This window comes from Polistes fuscatus, unplaced genomic scaffold (assembly GCF_010416935.1).
Source record: "Polistes fuscatus isolate 324 unplaced genomic scaffold, CU_Pfus_HIC Scaffold2, whole genome shotgun sequence".
Classification (NCBI taxonomy): Eukaryota; Metazoa; Arthropoda; class Insecta; order Hymenoptera; family Vespidae; genus Polistes; species Polistes fuscatus.
In genome coordinates, this window is record NW_025113096.1 from 4,858,771 (window position 1) to 4,879,519 (window position 20,749).

The window sequence follows — 20,749 nt, forward strand, 5'->3', positions numbered from 1 at the left end:
AAATTTCAGAGCACCTTCTGCTCGCAGCACGTACAGAAAAATGAGAAGGATAACGAATTGACAACGTTATCCGTATTTAGAAGAGTTTATGTAAATCGTGACGAAAATAGACAAGTGGCAGCGGTGATGCATCACTCTGAACACAATCATCTACTCAGAGTGGGTAGTTTAATTTTCTTAAGCGTTGGACAATTGCTTCCACACCAACTTGCTAATTTCCACACACCTAATTACATCTATCCGGTCGGTTACAAAATCGTAAGATTTTATTGGAGCATGAGAAGGCCCAATAAACGTTGTCGATATGTCTGTTCTATCCACGACGTGTCAGGACGACCTGAGTTCAGAGTATTAGTACAAGAACCATTGCAAGAAGATGTTGAATTACGTGACGCTACTCCACGAGCCGTTTGGAGTCGAATCCTCGAACCTCTTGCTGAACTTCGTAGATCGACCCACAGTGTCCAATTATTTCCACGTTACGTTTCTGGTGAAGATCTTTTCGGGTTAACGGAACCAGCAGTAGTACGAGTCCTTGAAAGTTTACCTGGCATTGAGACCCTAACAGATTATAGATTTAAATATGGACGCAATCCTTTATTAGAATTACCTTTAGCTATTAATCCAACTGGCAGTGCAAGGACCGAAGCCCGATTAAGAAATCAGCTACCTTGGAAACGACCTCACACTCAACGTACTGGCTCTTCCGCTCGTGCTAATTTTGTACCAACTGCTACGGTAGCTGGTGAAGTTGCTTGTCCATATTCGAAACAGTTCGTTCATTCTAAAAGCTCCCAATATAAGAAGATGAAACAGGAGTGGCGAAATAACGTTTACTTAGCACGTTCCAAGATTCAAGGCCTTGGTTTGTATGCTGCACGTGATCTTGAGAAACATACGATGGTCATCGAATATATAGGGGAAATTATACGAACCGAATTAGCTGAAACTAGAGAAAAGCAATACGAGGCTAGGGTAAGTAGAGTTCAACTCTATATATACATTTTTTTTTCTTTTATTATCATTAATATTTTCATGTCATATTAATCATTTAAATAATTTTCTTATTTCCTTTTTTTAATATTTTAGAATCGTGGTATTTATATGTTTCGATTAGACGAAGAAAGAGTAGTTGACGCAACTCTCTGTGGTGGGCTTGCACGATATATTAATCATTCTTGTAATCCTAATTGTGTCGCTGAAATTGTTGAAGTTGAGCGTGATCTCAGAATTATAATATTTGCAAAGCGGAGAATCTCACGTGGAGAAGAGGTATAATATCTCCATTCTAAACAAATTTTTTTTTTCTCTTGAAAACTTGTCTTTACAAAAATTCCCAAAGAATTGAAACAAACATTACTTAATATCGCATTGCATAGCGAAATATATTTTCAATTTATTTCACAGCTGGCATACGATTATAAATTTGACATCGAAGATGACCAGCACAAGATAGCATGCGCGTGTGGTGCACCTAACTGCCGCAAGTGGATGAATTAAAAGGATCCACTGTTGTTATTGTTACTACGTTATTGGGTAGGTTTTACATGAATGATAAAAATGATATATCTATATATATATCTATATATATTTTATATATATATATAGAAATATATATTGACACATACATTGACACATATATTGTATATACAAATAAGAATCTATATATATATGTGTGTATATATGTATATATATATATAGATACATATATATGTGTATGTGTATGTATATGTATGTATATATATGTATGTATATATATATATATGTATATGATAGAAATACATTATTTAATTTGTAAAGTGCCATTGCAGTTTGAGTAATTGAATCATAGTGAAGTTGGTGCTATGCCATCACAACATTCCTCCAAAGTTGTATAATATATATATTAGTTTTATTCTATATAAACATAAATCATTGAATGCTTGTATATTACAAAGTGAAAAGAAAAAAATTTTCTTAATGACACAACATAACGTGAAGAGAAATAAAAAATAATAATTATAATAAATATTAATAATAATAATAATAATTTTAATAATTATAATAATTATAGTAATTATAATAATTGCAGTGTCGTGTATATGTATACAAAAAAAAGTTTGTATCTTTGTATGTTGAGTAATGTCAACGATAGTTGACCCCCTCCCAATTGTATTATAGATCGTTTATTAATTATTATTATTGCACCATCTCTGTACATAAAAGTAGAGATCCATGTTATTTTGAATCACCAGATGAATTATGTAAAATGACAGTATATGAAATTTAGAATTATATACAATTATATCTATTTGATTATATAATAAATCCGTATGAAAAATCTTACGCATATTTGTTTCTATATTTCTGTAAATTTTCTTTTTTTTTTTTGTATTCTACATCAATTCTTTAATCAAGTCATGCATATTGTGTTTTATCGTCCATGCAAATATTCGAATATACTTCGTAACTTTGCAAACATTTAAAAGATGTAACAAAAAAAAGATAAAAATACATAAATAAATAAAATTTGTAAATTTACACCTGAATCATTCAATGTGATTTACATCAAGGTTTATCAAAGTGTAAGTCGTAATTTGTAGTAAAGCTAATCAATTTATTAGCAATATTATACATGTAGTATATATGTGAGTTTATGATAGTGAAAGAGAAAATAGTATAGACCCAGAGTTGAGAAAATATTTGCTCGGATAAAAGAAAATTGCCAAATGGAAAAATTTAAGAAGCCCCCCTGCTGCTTTTTATGTGTATCTTCAATTACTTTATTACACACACGAATAAGGTTTATATACGTACACATATACTATGATAAATCGGATTTTGAATCAGGTACGAAAAGAGAGAGATAATTGATCATTATTTCTTGATATGGAACTTTATTCCAATGTTTCGTACACACAACGATATTCACAGCGAACTGCAGTAGTGTATACACGTAAAATGTACAATACAATTCCTTTAAGAGGTTCGTTTTTTATCGTTAGTATAAAAAGAAAATGAAAGAAAGAAAGAATATCAACTTGAAAACAATATGTACAAAGGAGTAATACATTTTTTATAATACAAATGCCAAACAGTTTTATACAAAATTAAAAAAAAAGAAAAGAAAACAAAATCGCGTTTAACGGAAAACTTATGATATAAATCAATTTAATAATAATTTTAATAATTAATCGATATTATCTTGAATATAATAATAATAATAATAATAATAATAATAATAATAATAATAATTCTATAATAATAATTATAACTAGCAAGCTTCAATAAACTTAATATATTGTAAAAGGATATGTAAATATACATACACGGTATTATTAGAAGGAATAATATGATACTTATGTTTCGTCGAAATTAAAAATGTAAACATTTAATATAACAACTAATATAAACTATAACGTGTAAATCTTAAATGCGAATAATAATAATAATAATAATAATAATAATAATAATAAACACATATAGGTGTATGAACAAATATATTTAAATGCAATTCTTTGGCAATTTAGTTCTTTTTAAAATTGAAAAAGAAACTTGTCCTTCGATAATAGAAAGATATATATATATATACATAAACCGATATTACTAAAAAAAAAAGGAAAAAAAATGATTAAAAAAAAAAAGAAAAAAGCTTCGGTTGTAAGTACAAAAATGAAATAGTTTCGTGCTTGCGTGCATACGCGATAATTAATTTACTTAATCAAACGTACAATTCTATAGATTAAAAAAGAATTTATATATATATCGAATCGAGAACGTAGGAGGACGATAATTAAAAATGAAATATTTTGTTTATACATTTTCGTTCTCTTCTATGTATTTTATCATAATATATCATTATCACTTTTATATTAGAAGCAAATCTTTTTTTTTTTTTTGTTATTTTATAGAAGGAAGTTTCGCGCGCAAATATGGCGGATTTGAAAAAAATCCCTTTTTAATTTTCTTCCTTTCACATATCGCATTTAATAGTATACACAGAAGTATCTCATTATGTAGTATGTTTAGATTAAATCCATATTTATTTCCTCCATTATTATGTCTCTACTCGGAATCGATAAAGCTTAATTGTAAAATAAATAAAATGATATATTTTATATGCGTGCGCATGTTTGTTGATTGTGTTGTTATTGTTGTAGTAGTAGTATTTCAATATGAATAATATTATTACGAATGATTCTATGTATAAGTAATGTGTTCACTTCTAAAAAGTACGTCATCTTTTAATCCGTGATTTTTCTCTTTTTTTTTTTGTTTAAATCAAAAAAATCGGTCTACAGAAATTTATTTATTTATTATTTTTTTTCTTTTTTTTTTCTGTTTTGTTTTAATCGCGACGTAGATGACGACGGTGATAACGATGATGATGATGAAGATAATGAAGATGAAGATGAAGATGATGAAGATGATGATGATGATGATGATGAGCAGAAGGACAACGACAAATAGGAGAGTATTTCTATGAAATGAATATTTATCACACGATGTGTGTTAACTCGTGATTATACAAACATTTTGATTCCTCCGCTTGTTGTAATACTCCATGTTGGATCAATGAGCACATTTTCTTGATCTTGATTACGACGATATCGGGTCGGCCCTGTTGCATGCAACAAATCAATGCTTTTCTGTTATACGTGTTTCAAATCAGAGAACATGCATAATGTGCTTAAAATTATTTCATAATTTTGTATATAATATCATTTTCTTACACACATCGAAAAAAAGAAAAGAAAAAGAAAACATATATAGAGAGAATAAATGATAAAATATTTAAAAAATAATTTTGTCTAAATATCACACATCGCAATATATCTCTCTGTCTCTCTCTCTCTCTCTGTCTCTCGCACTTGCATGTTTCTTAATCGTATTTTTCATTAGAATATTTATTTTCCTTTTTTTTTTTCAAATACTAATTATTCGTATCACAATTCATATTTTAAAATTATAATAAACATGCAAGGCAAGATTCTGTAATTGTATAGTTTTAAAACTTAGTCTCTTTAATATTTATAACTATAGCTTTGTGTAACATTCAAAGCAACGTGTCTCGGTGCTGTATTATTTGAAATTATGATCAAACATAATTGCAATCGATAAATGCAAATATGTTTGATCCCAGTTTATAACTGGTAATGTAAAATGAAAAGAAGAATATTAAAATAATATAAATATGTTATATGTACACGCAAGGTGTTTCAAGATATGTGGGAATAAGTTCAGAAGTTGTCTCAGTAAGTTAAAATAAGAAAACAGCAAAAGTCAAATCTGGTTTTTTGTTTTCCTAATTTTAGCTTACTGAAAACATCCCTGATATTATATTCGCATATTTTCAGAATATCCTGTATAATAATAATAGCAGGTTTCGATCTGCAATTTTATCCAATTACATTTATACAGTGCTAGTAACTTGTCAAATTAGAAATATCTGATTACGTTGAGTAGTAGTATGTACACAAAATTTTCTATAATAAATCTAGCAATGCATAGCAAAATCTAGAAAGCATAGTTTTACGTTATGCATTATATAGTTAAATATATATATTATACCATTTATATAAATTAGTGAGATATATATATATATATTTTATTATACTCGTTTGTCAATTTTTGTTGAATAAAGCGAATGAGATAATTCTGTATGTGTATGTTTGTGTGTGTATGTATGTAGCTTTTGTAAGCCAAAATTAAATACGTTCGTGCACATGCATATTTAGATGAATCATAATTACGTTACATGAATCAAGCGGCACTATCATCTGTACTTCTGGGTTTTAATATGAAAATCGTAAATCTATTTAATCTGGAGATGGTTTATCTTTATTACCATTAGAATCGTTTTGTTTATAATAATAATAATAATAATAATAATAATAATAATAATAATAATAATAATAATAAGAAGAAGAAGAAGAAGAATAATAAGAATAATAATAATTATAATAATCATAATATTATACACATATATTACAGTTTTATGTACAAGGATTTGGCTATACACTATAGTTAACTTTTAATAACAGAACTTCTGCCAAGTCTATATAAAGATGGTAATGATGATGATAATAGTAGTAATAATAGTAATAATAATAATAATAATAAATAGTACATAAGAAATCAAATATTTAAGCTATAATCAAAATACAAAAATAAAATCATAATAATTATAATAATAATAATGATAATAAAATAATTTAATATGAAAATATGGAATATAGCAAAGATAATATACAGGAACCATGTCTAAAATACTATTTTCGACTAGTTAACAATTGTAACTAACAAAGCACTTTTCTATGTATAAACAATTTTTTAAATGCTATAAACTCTTAATGTAAAAGTTGCCAAAAATGTCTAGATTTTCGACCGTTCTTAAGGATATTATTTTTGTTTTCTAACAATTTTTCTTTTTTTCTCTTTTTTTATTAATCTTTGATTTAATTTTAGAAAATAAAACGAAAGGATCAATCGTTTACTACTGCACGAACTACACGAGAGTGATCTTTTAAATATTACTTCGTTAATTAATAAATATTATCGTTGCGAGTCACGATTATATATTTTCTATCAAAATTTCTTTCACGTTATTTTATTATAGTAAATAACTTTATTAATAATCAGTGTTTTCTTCGTTTTTTTTTTTCTTTTTTTTAAACGTACCTAATTAGTTTTACGAACAAAATGAAGAAAAAAAAAATTAATAGAAGTTGTAAATAATATTGAAAAGGAAAATAAAAATAAAAATAAGAATGATATCAATAAAATTAAATCAATAATCACTTATTAGTAATTCTTATTCGTAATATTCTTTCGTTCGAAAGAATTATTGACAAGTTGTTCTTATATAGAAATTGGCTATTTTAGGTACTTTACGTTGTAAAGAAAAGCACATCATTGGAACATTGCATTACGATTAATTACGTTTTCGAACGTTCGATATATTATATGTTATATATATATATATATATATAATTAATAATAACAAAAACAAATATTATTTATATTCCTATCTTCTATAATATCATACACTGATTATAAATAAAGTAAATCTACTTTGCGATATAATTGTGATGGCTACGTTGTCTTAAAACTTAAAAAGAAGATCATACTTCAAATATCATTACGCATGTCAACCAATGTTGATTAATTGTTTTATACCGAAATGCATTTCGTAAAATAGAAAAAATAAATTCATCGAACAACTCTATATAATTTTTCGTTAAGTTGAGAGATCACATTTCAATCGTAATTATTAGAGAAAAACGATAGATTTTGATGTAAATTTGTTCAACTTTGTTATACAGAGAGAGTCACGCAAGACATGTAAAATCTTTTATATATCATTATTAAATCACATAAATGAAATTAGTACTTAAAAGAAAAAAAAATACAAAAACAAAAGTTTCTCTACCATACAACGCATATATATAATTTAACAGTTCTGCTAAATTACCTAAGATATGAAAATAGAAATAGTTCATTGATATAAGACCATTAAAATATTTGGAACATAGTTTGTTTGTTTTTGTTGTTGTTGTTCTTGTTCTTCGTTAGTGCCATGAGTTAATTTTTCAATTTAACACATCAACGTAACCTAATTTATCCAGTCTTAATTTGCACAGCATTTAAAGTGCCATCAGCCATAGTAATTTGTATTAGTTTACAAAATGCAAATCAATAATAAAATAATAATAAAAAAAAAATAGAAAAATAATAATTATAATAATTAAAAGCTTTATCTTTTTTTACGTTCATGATATTTTCTCATAGGGTTCATATTTTTCAACAACGTTATCGTTGATATATTACGCGTCATGATATATATATATATATATATATTTCTTAAAAATATAACTATGTGTGTGTGTGTGCGGTTACACGAGGGAAAAAGAAAGAAAAAAAAATTACAATAATAGAAAAAGAAAAAGAACAAATTTTTAAATGAATTTTAATAATAATTTCTCTCCAGCCACAACTTTTCAATAAATTTGATAATTCCTCTTTAGCTAAAAACCCAAAATTGCAAACCAAAAAAAAGAAAGGAAATGAAATCTGTGAGATTTAGCAGTCTATGAAATTTATCAAAAAATTACTTATTAAATATATATATATATATATATATATATATAATATTTATATATAATTATATTCGTTAAACACCTATGATCTGTAAAGATCTTATCTCTATAGGAGAAAAACATTATTGGATAAAAATGCGCTATTTTGTATGTATGACGAGAAAAAGATTAAATGATAAGGCATTGAAAGTTGCAATAAATCGTTGCTTCGTGCAAAAGCAACTTATTTTCTATATAGTAATAATAATAGTAATAATAATAATAATGATATTAATAATAATATACATAGCGTATCCATTTGCAAAAGATAGACACAGTTATTTGGTATACTTCTTTTCTTTCTTCATTTTATTTTTATGTAAAATACGAAAAAAGCGATATTACTTTGTTCACGTCATAAGAATGTAATTGTGAAATAAGCCAATGAGCAGTTTTATGAAATGTAAGTTTTAAAAAAGAAAGGAAAAAAAAAGAAGAAGAAAAAGAAAGAAAAAATATGAAAGAAAATTGTTTAAGAAACGAACAAAAAATGGTGAGATGTTTTATCGTAACGATAAATATTGTTTTATCTGATGAACAAAAAACAATTACACGTATATTTAGATGGTAAATACTTTCGAATACTGTGTAATGTTTTTTAACCGAATATTAATCGAATGCATCTATACTTGTCGAGAAGTTAAAACATGATTATATATCTCGTTCGCATATATATGCATTTATATGTATATATATGACAACTTCCTTTTTGCATTTAAGACTTTGGTTTTCTTTTAGTTTCACTAAAGATCTAACAACAAGAGGACAATGTCCTTTTATTGTTATCTTATAAGAATTCGTTTTGAATGAAACGTTATATTATAATTATTTCCTAACATGCAGATGAGACTGATGTCGATCATTTTCTAATTGCGTGTGTATGTATGTGTGTGAGTGTGTCCTGTGTATGTGTATACATGTAAGTTATGTGTATTTTACCATCGTTAACCACTCTACACACACTCTTCTTGTTTTATATCTTTCTTCTCCCAAAGGCACGAAATTTTGAATCGAGCCTTTTCTAGATATTTAATCTCATAATGTGTGTGTGTGTGTGTGATCCTATGAGTTATAGTTATTAGCGAGTAATTTACACTAATGCCGAGTTAGTCTATTACCATTACCACCAATCACCACCGAACATTCATTTAATGCGAGTTTAATGTTTGTTTGTTTGTTTGTATGTTTTGTTTTGTTTTTTTTTTAAATTTACAGGCGAATATAAAACAGCAGTTTTCTTGACATTTAAAAACATCGTATTAATCAATAAAATCAAGATCTAAAATACATGTTTCGAAGTAGAAATTATTTTTTATATCGTGATTTTCATATCGATCGATCGAATTGAATAAACAAATATTTTCCAAAAATTTTTCTCTTCAAATGATAACCATCAATGATAAATGTTTGAACGTTAATTATCTCCATCGAGGTAATTACAAAAATTATCTAAAAGATAAAATGCATATAATTGAATTTTGAATTAACAATGTATAAGAAATCTGCTGCATCGATTGATTATTATAATGTCGTAGGAATATATTACAACTACCGTATTAATGATCGCCTGTTGTTTAGAATGATGGGGGGTTATATGTATTAAAAGAAATAGTGTATGTGTGTGAGTACAAAGTACAATAAGATACAGTACTTAACAAGTGATGGAATCGAGTACATCGTTAGTTTCGGTTAATATCTCTTAGAAATTGGAGCTAATATTTCCGTATAACTGCGCAATATTTGTAGGAGCAGCACGGATTAGACCACACATGCTGAAAATACACCCATCACACGTCAACCAATATCCCCGCAGTAGTCCTGACCATTTAGAAGATTACGGTTGTAAATGGCAGCCCTGTAACTGTACCTATTTATGGCTGGTCGATCAGGAACTGGAGGAGGTACTAACGCTACGTCAGCATTCAACAAAGCGCCACTTCCTTCATCCACTTCACCAATACTGCTTTCTACCAGAGATGGTTCAACTTCTGTGAATGCCAGTCTTGAACGTAACAAGTAGGCATACGTCTTGTACCTTTTTAACTGTATTAACAAACAAATATACAAAAATGATAAGATCATTCGCAAAATTAAGAAGAATATGAAGTTTGAATTTAATGAAGTTATGCAAAAAGCTATTGATTGACCCTCAATATATTATCTGATATATTAGATTATTGAATTATATTATAAAATTTGTCTTTAATTGTACTACGACTTAGAAATGAAAGTAATCGTACAATATAAGAATTGATCTATATTTTGTTAGGAAATAATAAGACCCGTATGGTCTTTAATAAATTTGTTCTTTCTGTTTCAAAGGTATCATGATAGATTTCAACATAACTTGATCCCAATTATAAATCATTTTACCTCGTGATACAAGTATGCACCCTTCTCTTTATAATTTTGTACGGCTAAAGCTTTAGCTCCTTTTTCTTGAGGATGTCGTTTATGTTCGTCCAATTCGGCTTCCAGTCTGTTAACTCTATCCTCGTGGTCCCGTAACTGTTCTCTCTGGTAACACAACAAACAATCCGAAGAAGCGTCGATAAAAACTTTTTGCAAAGCAATGACGATACGATATTCAACAATTTCGACATTTAATCGTGCAGGGTTTTCTTTAAAATGTATAATGCGTTCGATGATTGTTTAATAACACCAGAATATAATACGGCTGTTGGTTTCAAACAAATCAAATAAATCGTTTTTTTCTCGCGAAAACCGTATGAATGTACTACTTGTAAAGATACAAACTTAGAGAACGAAGCTTGCTTCGAGATTAGTGGTGGAAGGCTTGTAAATAAAGAAAGAATAAAAATAGATTATATTCCTCGTTGAGAAATTAACGCTGCGGAGAGATCTGATTAAAAATCATATAGAACTAATTTGTTTTTTTTTCTCTTTCTGTTTCTTTTTTAAACAAATCTTCTTTTTTCAAATCAACAGTTTTCTTTATGTTTATTATTACTCACAGGAGATAATTTGGTATGACTGCATGGTAGCAGAGGCCGCTGAAATTTTCGTTGAGAACCGACGGCTCCTGCGAGGGGCTGGCAAGAGAAACTGGCGCATACAAAATTGATCGTGTCGATCCACGATTGAAGTTCTTTGGAATCGCTGCAAATACAAAAAGAAAGAAATTCTTTGAAATCGTATTCAACGTTATTATTAATAAACAATATTTTTGTTTTATTAATTCTCGCAAGATGTTAGAGAAGCATTGATTTTTTAGAAGAGAAATTATAAAAATTCTAGCCCTTTCCCTCCCTCCAATTTACAACCCCAGGTGTCCTACGTGTTCTTCTTTGTGAGAAAAGAACAAACAATTATAACCAAATGAAAAGATTTGCATTTGAATGATCGTTAATGAATATAATACCTCGTTTGGAAAAGATATTCCGCTTGATCGGCAGTTTGTAGCCTGAAAACGTGTTGCTTCTTCGTGTAATCCGATGCTTTTGTAGCTAATGCATGATGAATACGTATCGCATTGTGCAAACTATCGTTACGGAAGCCATGCTCGTCTTTATGTAAATATAATACAAGCTCTCTCAATGTACAATAATACATCTTCCAACCTCTCTTTCCGAAGGGAGCTGAAAATATTTTGTTTAGGAAAAAAAAAGAAAAAAAAAAAAAGAAAAAGAAAAAACCATGAATTATAACAATAAACTTGGAAAGAGTATTGTATCGTATTATAAAATAGAAATGGTATAACAAACTTTTTTTCCCGTTTGAATCGTAACAACATTTGCGCATAACGTAACCCTTCTTGAACTCCGTAGCACCTGTAACATTTGGCACATCGAGAAATGGATTTCCAGTACCAGCTATCGCTGGTCCATCACCCTGTTGAATCACCTGAGCCGTCGTTTCGTCACCCTCATCATCCCTTGAAGAAATAAAATCAAAATTATAATTCTATATTAATATATAAAAACAATTATAACAGAGGATATTAATCGAATTATTAATTAATGATACTCGTTGAAATTAAACTTACAAAGCCCAATCCAAGGGATAAGATTTGATAGCATTGTAAAGTTGTTTTAGCACCTCCCTAGGGAAATTATCACCGTCGTTGAGTTCTGATAAATTTTCTATAAACTCCGAGCACGACATTTTTCTACCGATATTCTGCCCATGAAGATCGGTATTTAACAACATAATAGCACAAGTTAAAGTGTGAACAGCATCTGAAAAATATTCAAATATATGTGTACAATTGAAAATCATGAAACGAATGAATGAATGAATGAATGAATGATTGAATGAATGATCGATAATCGATTTTTTGTTGTTGTAGTTGTTTTAATGTACTTACGTACCTTGAGAGCGAAACGTGCCGGGATTACAATCAAGATACCTCTTAGAGAAATGTACAAGAACTCGCTCCCTTTCTTGGGTCTCTCCCGTTAAAGAGAACTGCACAAGGAACTTTCTTAGAGCCACGTCCAGCGTGTCTCGTTCAAAGTTGAAATATTTCAAGTACTCCTCGGCTACCGCTTTACTGAAGTCGTTGCTATAAATGAAGAAGGTTTTTCGTTAATGTATATACATATAAACACACATATTCCCATTTCGTCTTTTCAACTGACAGGTAAAAACGCGAAAAGAGAAAAAAAAAAGAAAAAAGAAGGAAAAAGAACCATACTTTTTACTAAGATGTCTGGAGACATCGGATTTCTTAAAGCCATCTAAAGAAAATAGCCTTTTAGCTAGTCGAACGGCGGACGGTAGATCAACCGCTTTTGGACTGTAATGGAAGCTATGAAGACTCTCGATATCGCTTTCCTCGTCGGCCGACTGAGGTGGGGAAGCACTGCTATGTTTTTGATCGTCGTAGAATCCAGCACTGTAAGCTTCCCTTTCGTCCTCGCTTTCCTTGAGCTCCTAGAAAAAAAAAGATTAGTCAGATGAAATTTGATTGATTAGAGATAATAATGATCAATAAGATTGTATTTAAAAGGATCTGCAACCTACCTGATAACCAACAAACTCTGGAGTAACGTTACCAGAGGTAAGAGTCGAAGGGGAGGATCGTTGGGCAGCATTTTGTACCGTTGAAATGTTCGGTGGCAAAAGATCAATGGAGGAAGCGTTACCACCACCACAAACACCAACACCACCCCCAGAAGGAATCGTCCTTCTCCTTGTCTGCCTTGGACTAGAGTTTCTCGAAGAAGAATCCTTGTCCGGTCCTTTAACTTGTATTACTATCCTATGTTCAGACGAAGGGTCCTGTTGTTGCTGTTGCTGCTGTTGTTGTTGTTGTTGTTGTTGCTGTTGTTGTTGTTGTTGTTGAGCGTAAGAAGGCGTAGCAGCGTTAGCGTTCGATGCCGAGCTCTGCTTGAGTCTCCTCTGAGGTGGCTCGCTCGCGAGTATCGTCGAGTCACTGTCACTGGGATCACTGACCATCATAATGTCGCGCACACTGAGAATATCCATGGTCTCCTCGTCGTTGTAGTCCGGACTGGACATGTTGCTGATGGCCTCCGACTGGCTGAGGTCGCCGTTGGTGGGATGTAGGCCGGAGGTCGAGGAGGTGGTCCCGTCGCCCGAGGGTCCCACCAGGGCCGGCGGAGCAGTCGGTACCGGTGGTGGGAACCTACGGGATCCAGAATTGGAGGACATGACGGAGGACGAGACTGAGGTCGGGGAGGCAGGTGATAAGGAACGCTGAGGGCTCGTACCCTCCGTCGAGGAGGAGCTCGAGGAACTCGAAGGCGAGGATGAGGATTGAGAGGAGCTGCCGTTTTGGCAACAGGAGGTGCGCTCCGAGGCAGAGGACGAGCTAACCGGCGCGTTGTACGTCCAGACGATTCTCTCGCTGGACAGGCCCTGGCCGCTGTCCGGCCGCGTGTCCAAAAGGGTATTTAGGCTGGACGTGACGTCATCGTCAATGTCTATGTCCACCGCGCTCATCGAAGGGTCCTTTTGGAATTGCAAGTGGTCCTCGGAGCGCGAGGTACGTACGAAGCCGCTCGAATAACCGAAACTGCTCGCGGCGGCATTGGGCTTGCTAGAGTCGCCCTGGCTCGGGCATTGGCCGCCCTCGCGTTTGCTGATCCCGACCGGCGAAGTGCTGGCCGAGTTCGAGCCAGTGCACTTGTAAGCACGGTGATGGCCCAGCATCTCGTTAGGACTGGTAGGTACCGACTTATGATGGTGGTGATTGTGATGATTATGGTGATGGTGGGAGTGATGATTGTTGTACCTAAGCGAGTCGACCTTCTTCTGGTATTTCGGCAGGAAACCGCTGCTTTGCTGCGTTCGCGACAGGTTCAGCATGAGATCGCCGGTCATCATATAAGCTTCGAACCTGAACGACAAATCACAATCGATCTACGTTATCATCCTACATCTTTTAAATACATAAGTTGTACATGAATATATTTTCCAGCCCGTTAACGACCAAACCTCGACGCCGGTCTTAAACTTTCTGATATTCCTCGCCCGTCGCCCGTCGTCGGGTAAAACTTTTCAATGCGATAAACTTACTATTTTATGCTAAAACATATTTTATGAATCCTAAATGTGTCGCGAAGTTTCTCGCCAAGTTCATCGAGAGTTTTCCCTGAATAATCATCGGAAAAGGGGAAAGCTCATCTAAAAACCTTTCATAACTTTTTGAACAATTAACGCAGGAGAACAATATACTTTCCCCTACTGTCCAAACGAAAAAAAAACAAGTTGTTTTTGGTAATAACTGAAATAATTCGGTGTAAATACTTTTCTCAATTTAATCCCGTTAGTCCTTAATGAAATATATTATACAAATAATTCATGAATATAAACATAGGTCAAAAATAAATCACCCTAATGAGGCGAGGGTAGGGGGATTCGAAAATCTGGGGTTTGCCATTTTAAAAAGAAAAAATAACCTCAAACTGTGCTTTAAGTGTACTTCAAATTGTTTGAAAAAGAAAGGTGTCCCATCGAAATGTATTCTTTTATAGCACGATAAAACCCCATATAAAATATATTCTAGATTAGATTAAGGACTTACCTAGGCGTGTTCTTTTGACGACCAAACTTTTCACCAGAAAGTGGCTCCCACTGAGCACGTTCTTCTTCCTTGAAGCTATCCATTGGTGGTAAAAGGGCCTCCAAATCTGACGAACTCGAAGGATCGCTATAGGAACCATTGCTTCTGGTGGAATATTGCGTGGCCCCACCACCTTGAGGATTTTGGGGTGAATTCACGGCTAATAAAACCGGTGAGCCAGATTTTCTCGATTCCTCGTTTTCACAACCACTACTCGACGACGATTTAACGTCTCTAGAGTTTAACGCGATGGAACTTTCTTCGCGAGTTGTTTTCCCAATTTCGCTTGCATTCTCCTCGAGCGTTGCATCCCCGGGTGACAGGAGTCGACGCACGTGCGCCTTTATCGCGGGATCTACGATAATTAAACAAACAAACAAACAAAAAACAACAAGAACAAATAAAAGTTAAGAAGAACAAATTGATGTTAGTCACACAGTTATTAAATATTTAATCACTTTTAAGTGCCAAGTTGGGTTCAGTATCAAGAAGATACAAACGCATTGGTTTATCCTCACGGTAAAGTCAAATAATTCGATAACTTTAGATATATTTTTCAAGATTTATAAAAATAATAGATCATTTTGCAATGTTCTCTCAGGTAACCTATATAAAAAAACACCAAATGTGTTTTCCAAAAGAAACAAAAGAAAAAAGTAACCTGAAGAAATACAAGGGATTTGTTTAAGGTGTTGGTGGAAGCTAGGAAAGTGTTTCAAGGATATTTTGCCATAAAAAGAGGATTCCTAAGTTTACCAAATCTCATAAAAATAATATCAGAAAAGAAAACATTGACTGACTGACTCGTGAAAACGTCAAGTAAAAATAACATTGGAGAAAAAAGAAATTCTTAATTCGTTCAATAAACAATTACTACGTGAATTTGATCTGTTGCATAACTTAATAGGGGATTCTAAATCACAATACGTTAACCCATCTAACATTTTGAATAATCCAACAACAACAACTGATGACAATGATGATGATATCATCACGAGTATCGTAACAATAAAATCACGTTTGTAATATTTGGAAAATACAACGAAATCATGAGATTACGAAGCACGAGTATGGTTGCACTTTAAGCATGCTAAAAATACTCGAGAGAGAGAGAGGACAAGGAGGAGTAAGAGTCTCGTCGAATACAAACGACACCGAACGAGGACAAAAATGTACCTTTAACATCCAGAATACAGTTATATATATACATATATGTATTCTAAAATACACTATTGTACTATAATCTCTTTCTCTGTTAATCTTTCAGTTTCACTATAAGAACGACTAAATTAGCTTCGTTATCGTTTGATCGCCCTCTTTTGGTTAACTCTGTCCTTAACGAGGAACCGACTACTTGGATAACTTTCGTAGAAATCTCAGAAGAAAGTATCATTATTATATATACAGGGTGAACCCTCAGTTAACCCTCTGCATAATTTACATCATTCGTCAAATTATTCCATACAAATAAATGGTTTACACAATGCTCGCTGACGTGATAACAATTTTTGTTCTTTTCTTGATGTTCGTGATTTTTTTTGTTTATTTCGTTCGAATACTATGCTATTAAATATTCGTTTTAATTCATTTTATTAATTTATTATCGAACGTAATCTTGGAAACACTTTTTACAATAACGAATAATATATTTCGTATGATTTAATAATTGAGAAAAATTCTTCGTTTTCGATGAATTATTCAAAAATCTTCTCTATGCTTATTCTTATCAAAAAGAAAAAAAAATTCATGACAATTAATTTTATAAGAAAAACTTTAGATGTTAATCTTGATCTGTTTCCTGAAATTATTTCTCTAACGTTCGATAAAAGAAAATATTAAGAAGAAGAAGAAGCATTGTCCCTAACGATAGTTAGAGTTGTTCTCGTGGGAAGCCTAATTTCAACTTCACCCTTCTTCCCTCTAACCCTTATCCTGTTTCATCGACCGTATCCACACCCTCGTCGCATCGCAGCATGGCGCAAATTCGGAGTATGCGAGTTTAACTACACCCCACCTATCCACCCCCTCCCCCCACCCCAGCAAAGGTTAGAGCCACCGCCTAAAACGATATTCTCAGCTTATACAGGGTGTCAAGAAGAAGTGTTCAAAGTTTTAAAGAGCTTTTGGATTATATACTTGATAAATAAATTAATAATAATAATAATAATAAAAATAATAATAATAATAATAAATGTTAGCCCCCCTCCTTCCTTCCCTGTATCGTACAATTTTGAGAGATACACTTTACGGGATGAAGTTAAATAATTTAATTAAAATCCGAAAATATCGTGACTTTTCACAAGCGTGTATGAATTTACAATCATTAAACGTGTATGAATTTTTGATTGCCAGTGATTTATTTCGTTGAAGGATTCATCAAAGAGAATTGATATTTAAAAGTATAAAAAATGTTACGAGAGATTTGTCATTAGATCAGTTGAATTTATCAAGTTTGAAACTGAATGTATTCTTATTAATTATCACAATAATTTTAACCACTTAACTGTGACTCGTTTGAGTATAATACTCGTCATTTATAATTAAATTGTTAACGATAGAACTGATGATAAATCAAAGAAGAAAAAAATGATCGTTGATTAGCAAAAAAACAAAAAAAAAAGAAAAAATTAGCAAATCGATAAATAGCTTATTTCCATGATAATAATACTCGTGTGAGTTTTCCTCTTTTCATAACAGTACTACTACTACTACTACTACTAGTACTACTAACTATTAGTATATATTTCGTGTCGGTTCAAAGCATCTCGTCGTATCTGGGACAAGTCTTTCGACGAGGTAAAAAGAGAAAGAAAGAAAGAAAGAAAGAGAAAAAAATAGGAACACTCGCGAAGTCTGATTAAAAAGCCGGCAGCAGACGGTTATTTCATGGGCCCCCGAGAGTAAAAGAAGAAAATTTATTGCCAACGCGTGCAGGACTTCAAAGTCGACTTAGAAAACGAATACGCGGATCGTGCGCCAAAGAAAACTTTTCCGCGTCCAGATGCTGTTTTTTTCTTTTTTTGCGCTTATTCCTTGACATTCCCTCGGTGATTTTACAATGATAAAGAAGATAAAACTACCCTCCAAATTTAACGTTTACTTAGTAACTATATACCATTTATACGTTTATTCTTTCTAGTACCTAACTATTGTACATTATTACTAGATATAACTAGCATATACGTGTACACTATTGGCCAAAAATTTCCAATCCCATCCTCAACCTAACCTCAAATATAGAGATATAGAAAATTTAGAAGAAAAAAAAAACAAAAAGTGAACTTAAATAATACGAGTATCAACTTTTATATATTTTATATTTTATTTTATTTAATTATTTAAAATTTTAAAAATTTTACTAATTTTGAATAATCTTATAATTTGAAATATTCATACACGTGGATACAAGAGATAGATTTTCATCCCATATGAATGTAAAAGTACAACAAGAAAAAGTAGAAGAAGAAGAAGAAGAAGAAGAAGAGGTCAATGAAGTTGTACGAGTTTCACGGAAGTAAGATTTACGAGTAATAGGAAAAGGTTGTCCCTTTTAAATAATATATGAACGCCCACGCGACGAATGATCGAACAAAAGGAAAAAATATGGAATACCCAGAACATTTCATTCATTTATTCGGTTGGTTGGTTGGGCCAGTGTGTCTTCGGATATTTTTCTTCAAAGAATAAGAATTCCTCGGAGTATCATAGACCCTTAAGGGAAAAAAGAAACATTTTTCTTCGGGTATAAGACAACACGTACCATTCTCAACAGTAATCCTAATACTTTCGTCTCGTAAACGTTCTTGGATTACACGATTTTCTTATCTTCCTATTCTTTTATTTTTCTTCTTTCTTCTTCCTCTTCCTACTTTAAACGTAGACTATCGACGATCGATAAATCACCCCCGTAGAAAATCGTTGGTTATTCTCTCTCTCTCTCTCTCGGTTGGTCGTCGTTTGATCGTTCGTCCGTGTACCTAATCATTCGCCACTCTTTACTACCTTTTTCTTTTTCTTTTCCTCTTTTTTTTCCCCTTTTTTTTTATTCACCCTTTTTCCTCCCCCTTCAGTCTGCTTTACCTATCTACCAATCTGTAGATTCTACCGATAGTTATCTGTCACTCTCGAGTTCAATTTTGTTCGGATTTTACTTCAAGGAAAATGATCATCCTTGAAGTAATACTTTATAGAACTGGATATATATATACTTATGTAATTTAAGGAAAAAGATTCGTTCGAATTTATCCCAACCCCCTTATTCTCATTCCCCGATTATTAATCTTCTTAGATTGCACTCTTATTCGGGTTTGAAATAAAAGAACAAAAGTAAAAGAAATTTTAATAGAACTTTTGTTCCCAAACTATTTGCCAAATTTAAAATATAAAAAAATAATATACAATGTATACTATTCAATAAAATATAAATTATTGTCTATGTAAAATTACTAAAAAAAAAACAAAAAAAAAATAGAAAATAATTCTCCGTTTAATTGAAAAATTACCCCCACCCCAACCCCTCAAAAAAAAATCTTGCGAAATAGAATGAATTTTGATGAAAAGGTGCCAAAAAAATAACCGCGTTTGCTTGCGGTTAACCGATTATCTGAATTTCTTCGTACCGTCGTTCTACAACACGATTTATCTTTTTATCTTTCCATCTATCTATCTGCCTATCTATCTGCGTCTATCATTTTTTCCTCTTACGCTATTTGCTTCGATTCACATTCACGTTGAGTCTGAAAAACACACGTACACGTACACTTACACGAACACACGTACACCTATACAAAACCATAAACACACAGACGTATTATATATTACTACCATGGGTACCAACAAAGAGGTGGCAATTTTCTTTCGCATTGTCGCACGATTATGGCCTTGGTGGTAACGGTATTACACTATTATTATATTATCTCGTTCAGGTTCAAGTGCATATACACATAACACGATCAACAACTACGACTACGACTACGACTACGACTGTGACTCGTTCTATCATTAAATCAAAAAATAGAAAAGAAATAAAAATAATTTTCTTCTTGACGATCTCCATTCTTTATGATTGACAATTTTATTTTTATCATATTTTTCATATTTTCTCGAAATGCAAATAATTATGCTCTAACAATATCCAATATTAGATAAAATAATACAAATACATGTTACATAAATATAATAGTTATTCAATTATTTCGAGAACAAAAATATTTCATATATTTTCCATAAAGTAAAATAAAAAAGAAAAAGTTACAAGATATTAATTATCAATAGATAAATAAGTAATGGTTATATTACCTTATGTTTATAAAAATTATCATACTACATTGTTTTTTAATTTTCCATACGTATATGTTTCTCCATTTTCAAAGGAAAAAAAATCACCTGTATTAGAATAACTCTATGGTAAATAATATGTAATCATTTAAATGTTCAAATACACACATGTATAAATATATATTTTTTTAAATTGTAAAAATTCAATTAGTTTGTCTTGTTTATAAAGAATCTAGTGAAATAATATTTTTGTCTTTTTTTTTTTTTTTTTTTCGGAAATAAAATAAAAAATGTATAAGAAACA

General features: G+C 31.5%; 2 protein-coding genes across 4 annotated transcripts in view; one reads left to right on the plus strand and one right to left on the minus strand.

Annotated features, from left to right (window-relative positions):
• LOC122516445 (histone-lysine N-methyltransferase 2C-like) overlaps nucleotides 1-9,951 on the plus strand; it is a 34,910-nt gene extending 24,959 nt beyond the window's left edge. The window contains 4 exon segments of the mRNA XM_043634246.1: nucleotides 10-975; nucleotides 1,090-1,272; nucleotides 1,408-1,536; nucleotides 9,864-9,951. Of these exon segments, the coding sequence (XP_043490181.1) occupies nucleotides 10-975; nucleotides 1,090-1,272; nucleotides 1,408-1,500 (1,242 nt within the window). The 3' untranslated portion in view covers nucleotides 1,501-1,536; nucleotides 9,864-9,951.
• The window catches only part of LOC122516446 (PH and SEC7 domain-containing protein-like), a 65,928-nt gene continuing 54,280 nt past the window's right edge, over nucleotides 9,102-20,749 (minus strand). For 2 of the 3 annotated variants that reach the window (XM_043634248.1, XM_043634247.1), the window contains 10 exons: nucleotides 15,130-15,523; nucleotides 13,104-14,442; nucleotides 12,775-13,013; nucleotides 12,449-12,642; nucleotides 12,124-12,316; nucleotides 11,843-12,012; nucleotides 11,500-11,716; nucleotides 11,093-11,237; nucleotides 10,491-10,634; nucleotides 9,102-10,160 (listed from right to left, as the gene is read on the minus strand). In XM_043634248.1, the coding sequence (XP_043490183.1) occupies nucleotides 9,912-10,160; nucleotides 10,491-10,634; nucleotides 11,093-11,237; nucleotides 11,500-11,716; nucleotides 11,843-12,012; nucleotides 12,124-12,316; nucleotides 12,449-12,642; nucleotides 12,775-13,013; nucleotides 13,104-14,442; nucleotides 15,130-15,523 (3,284 nt within the window). In that variant the 3' untranslated portion in view covers nucleotides 9,102-9,911. Of the gene's footprint in view, nucleotides 10,161-10,490; nucleotides 10,635-10,823; nucleotides 10,914-11,092; nucleotides 11,238-11,499; nucleotides 11,717-11,842; nucleotides 12,013-12,123; nucleotides 12,317-12,448; nucleotides 12,643-12,774; nucleotides 13,014-13,103; nucleotides 14,443-15,129; nucleotides 15,524-20,749 lie in introns of those variants that run through there. The other variant, XM_043634249.1, reaches the window with a different exon arrangement.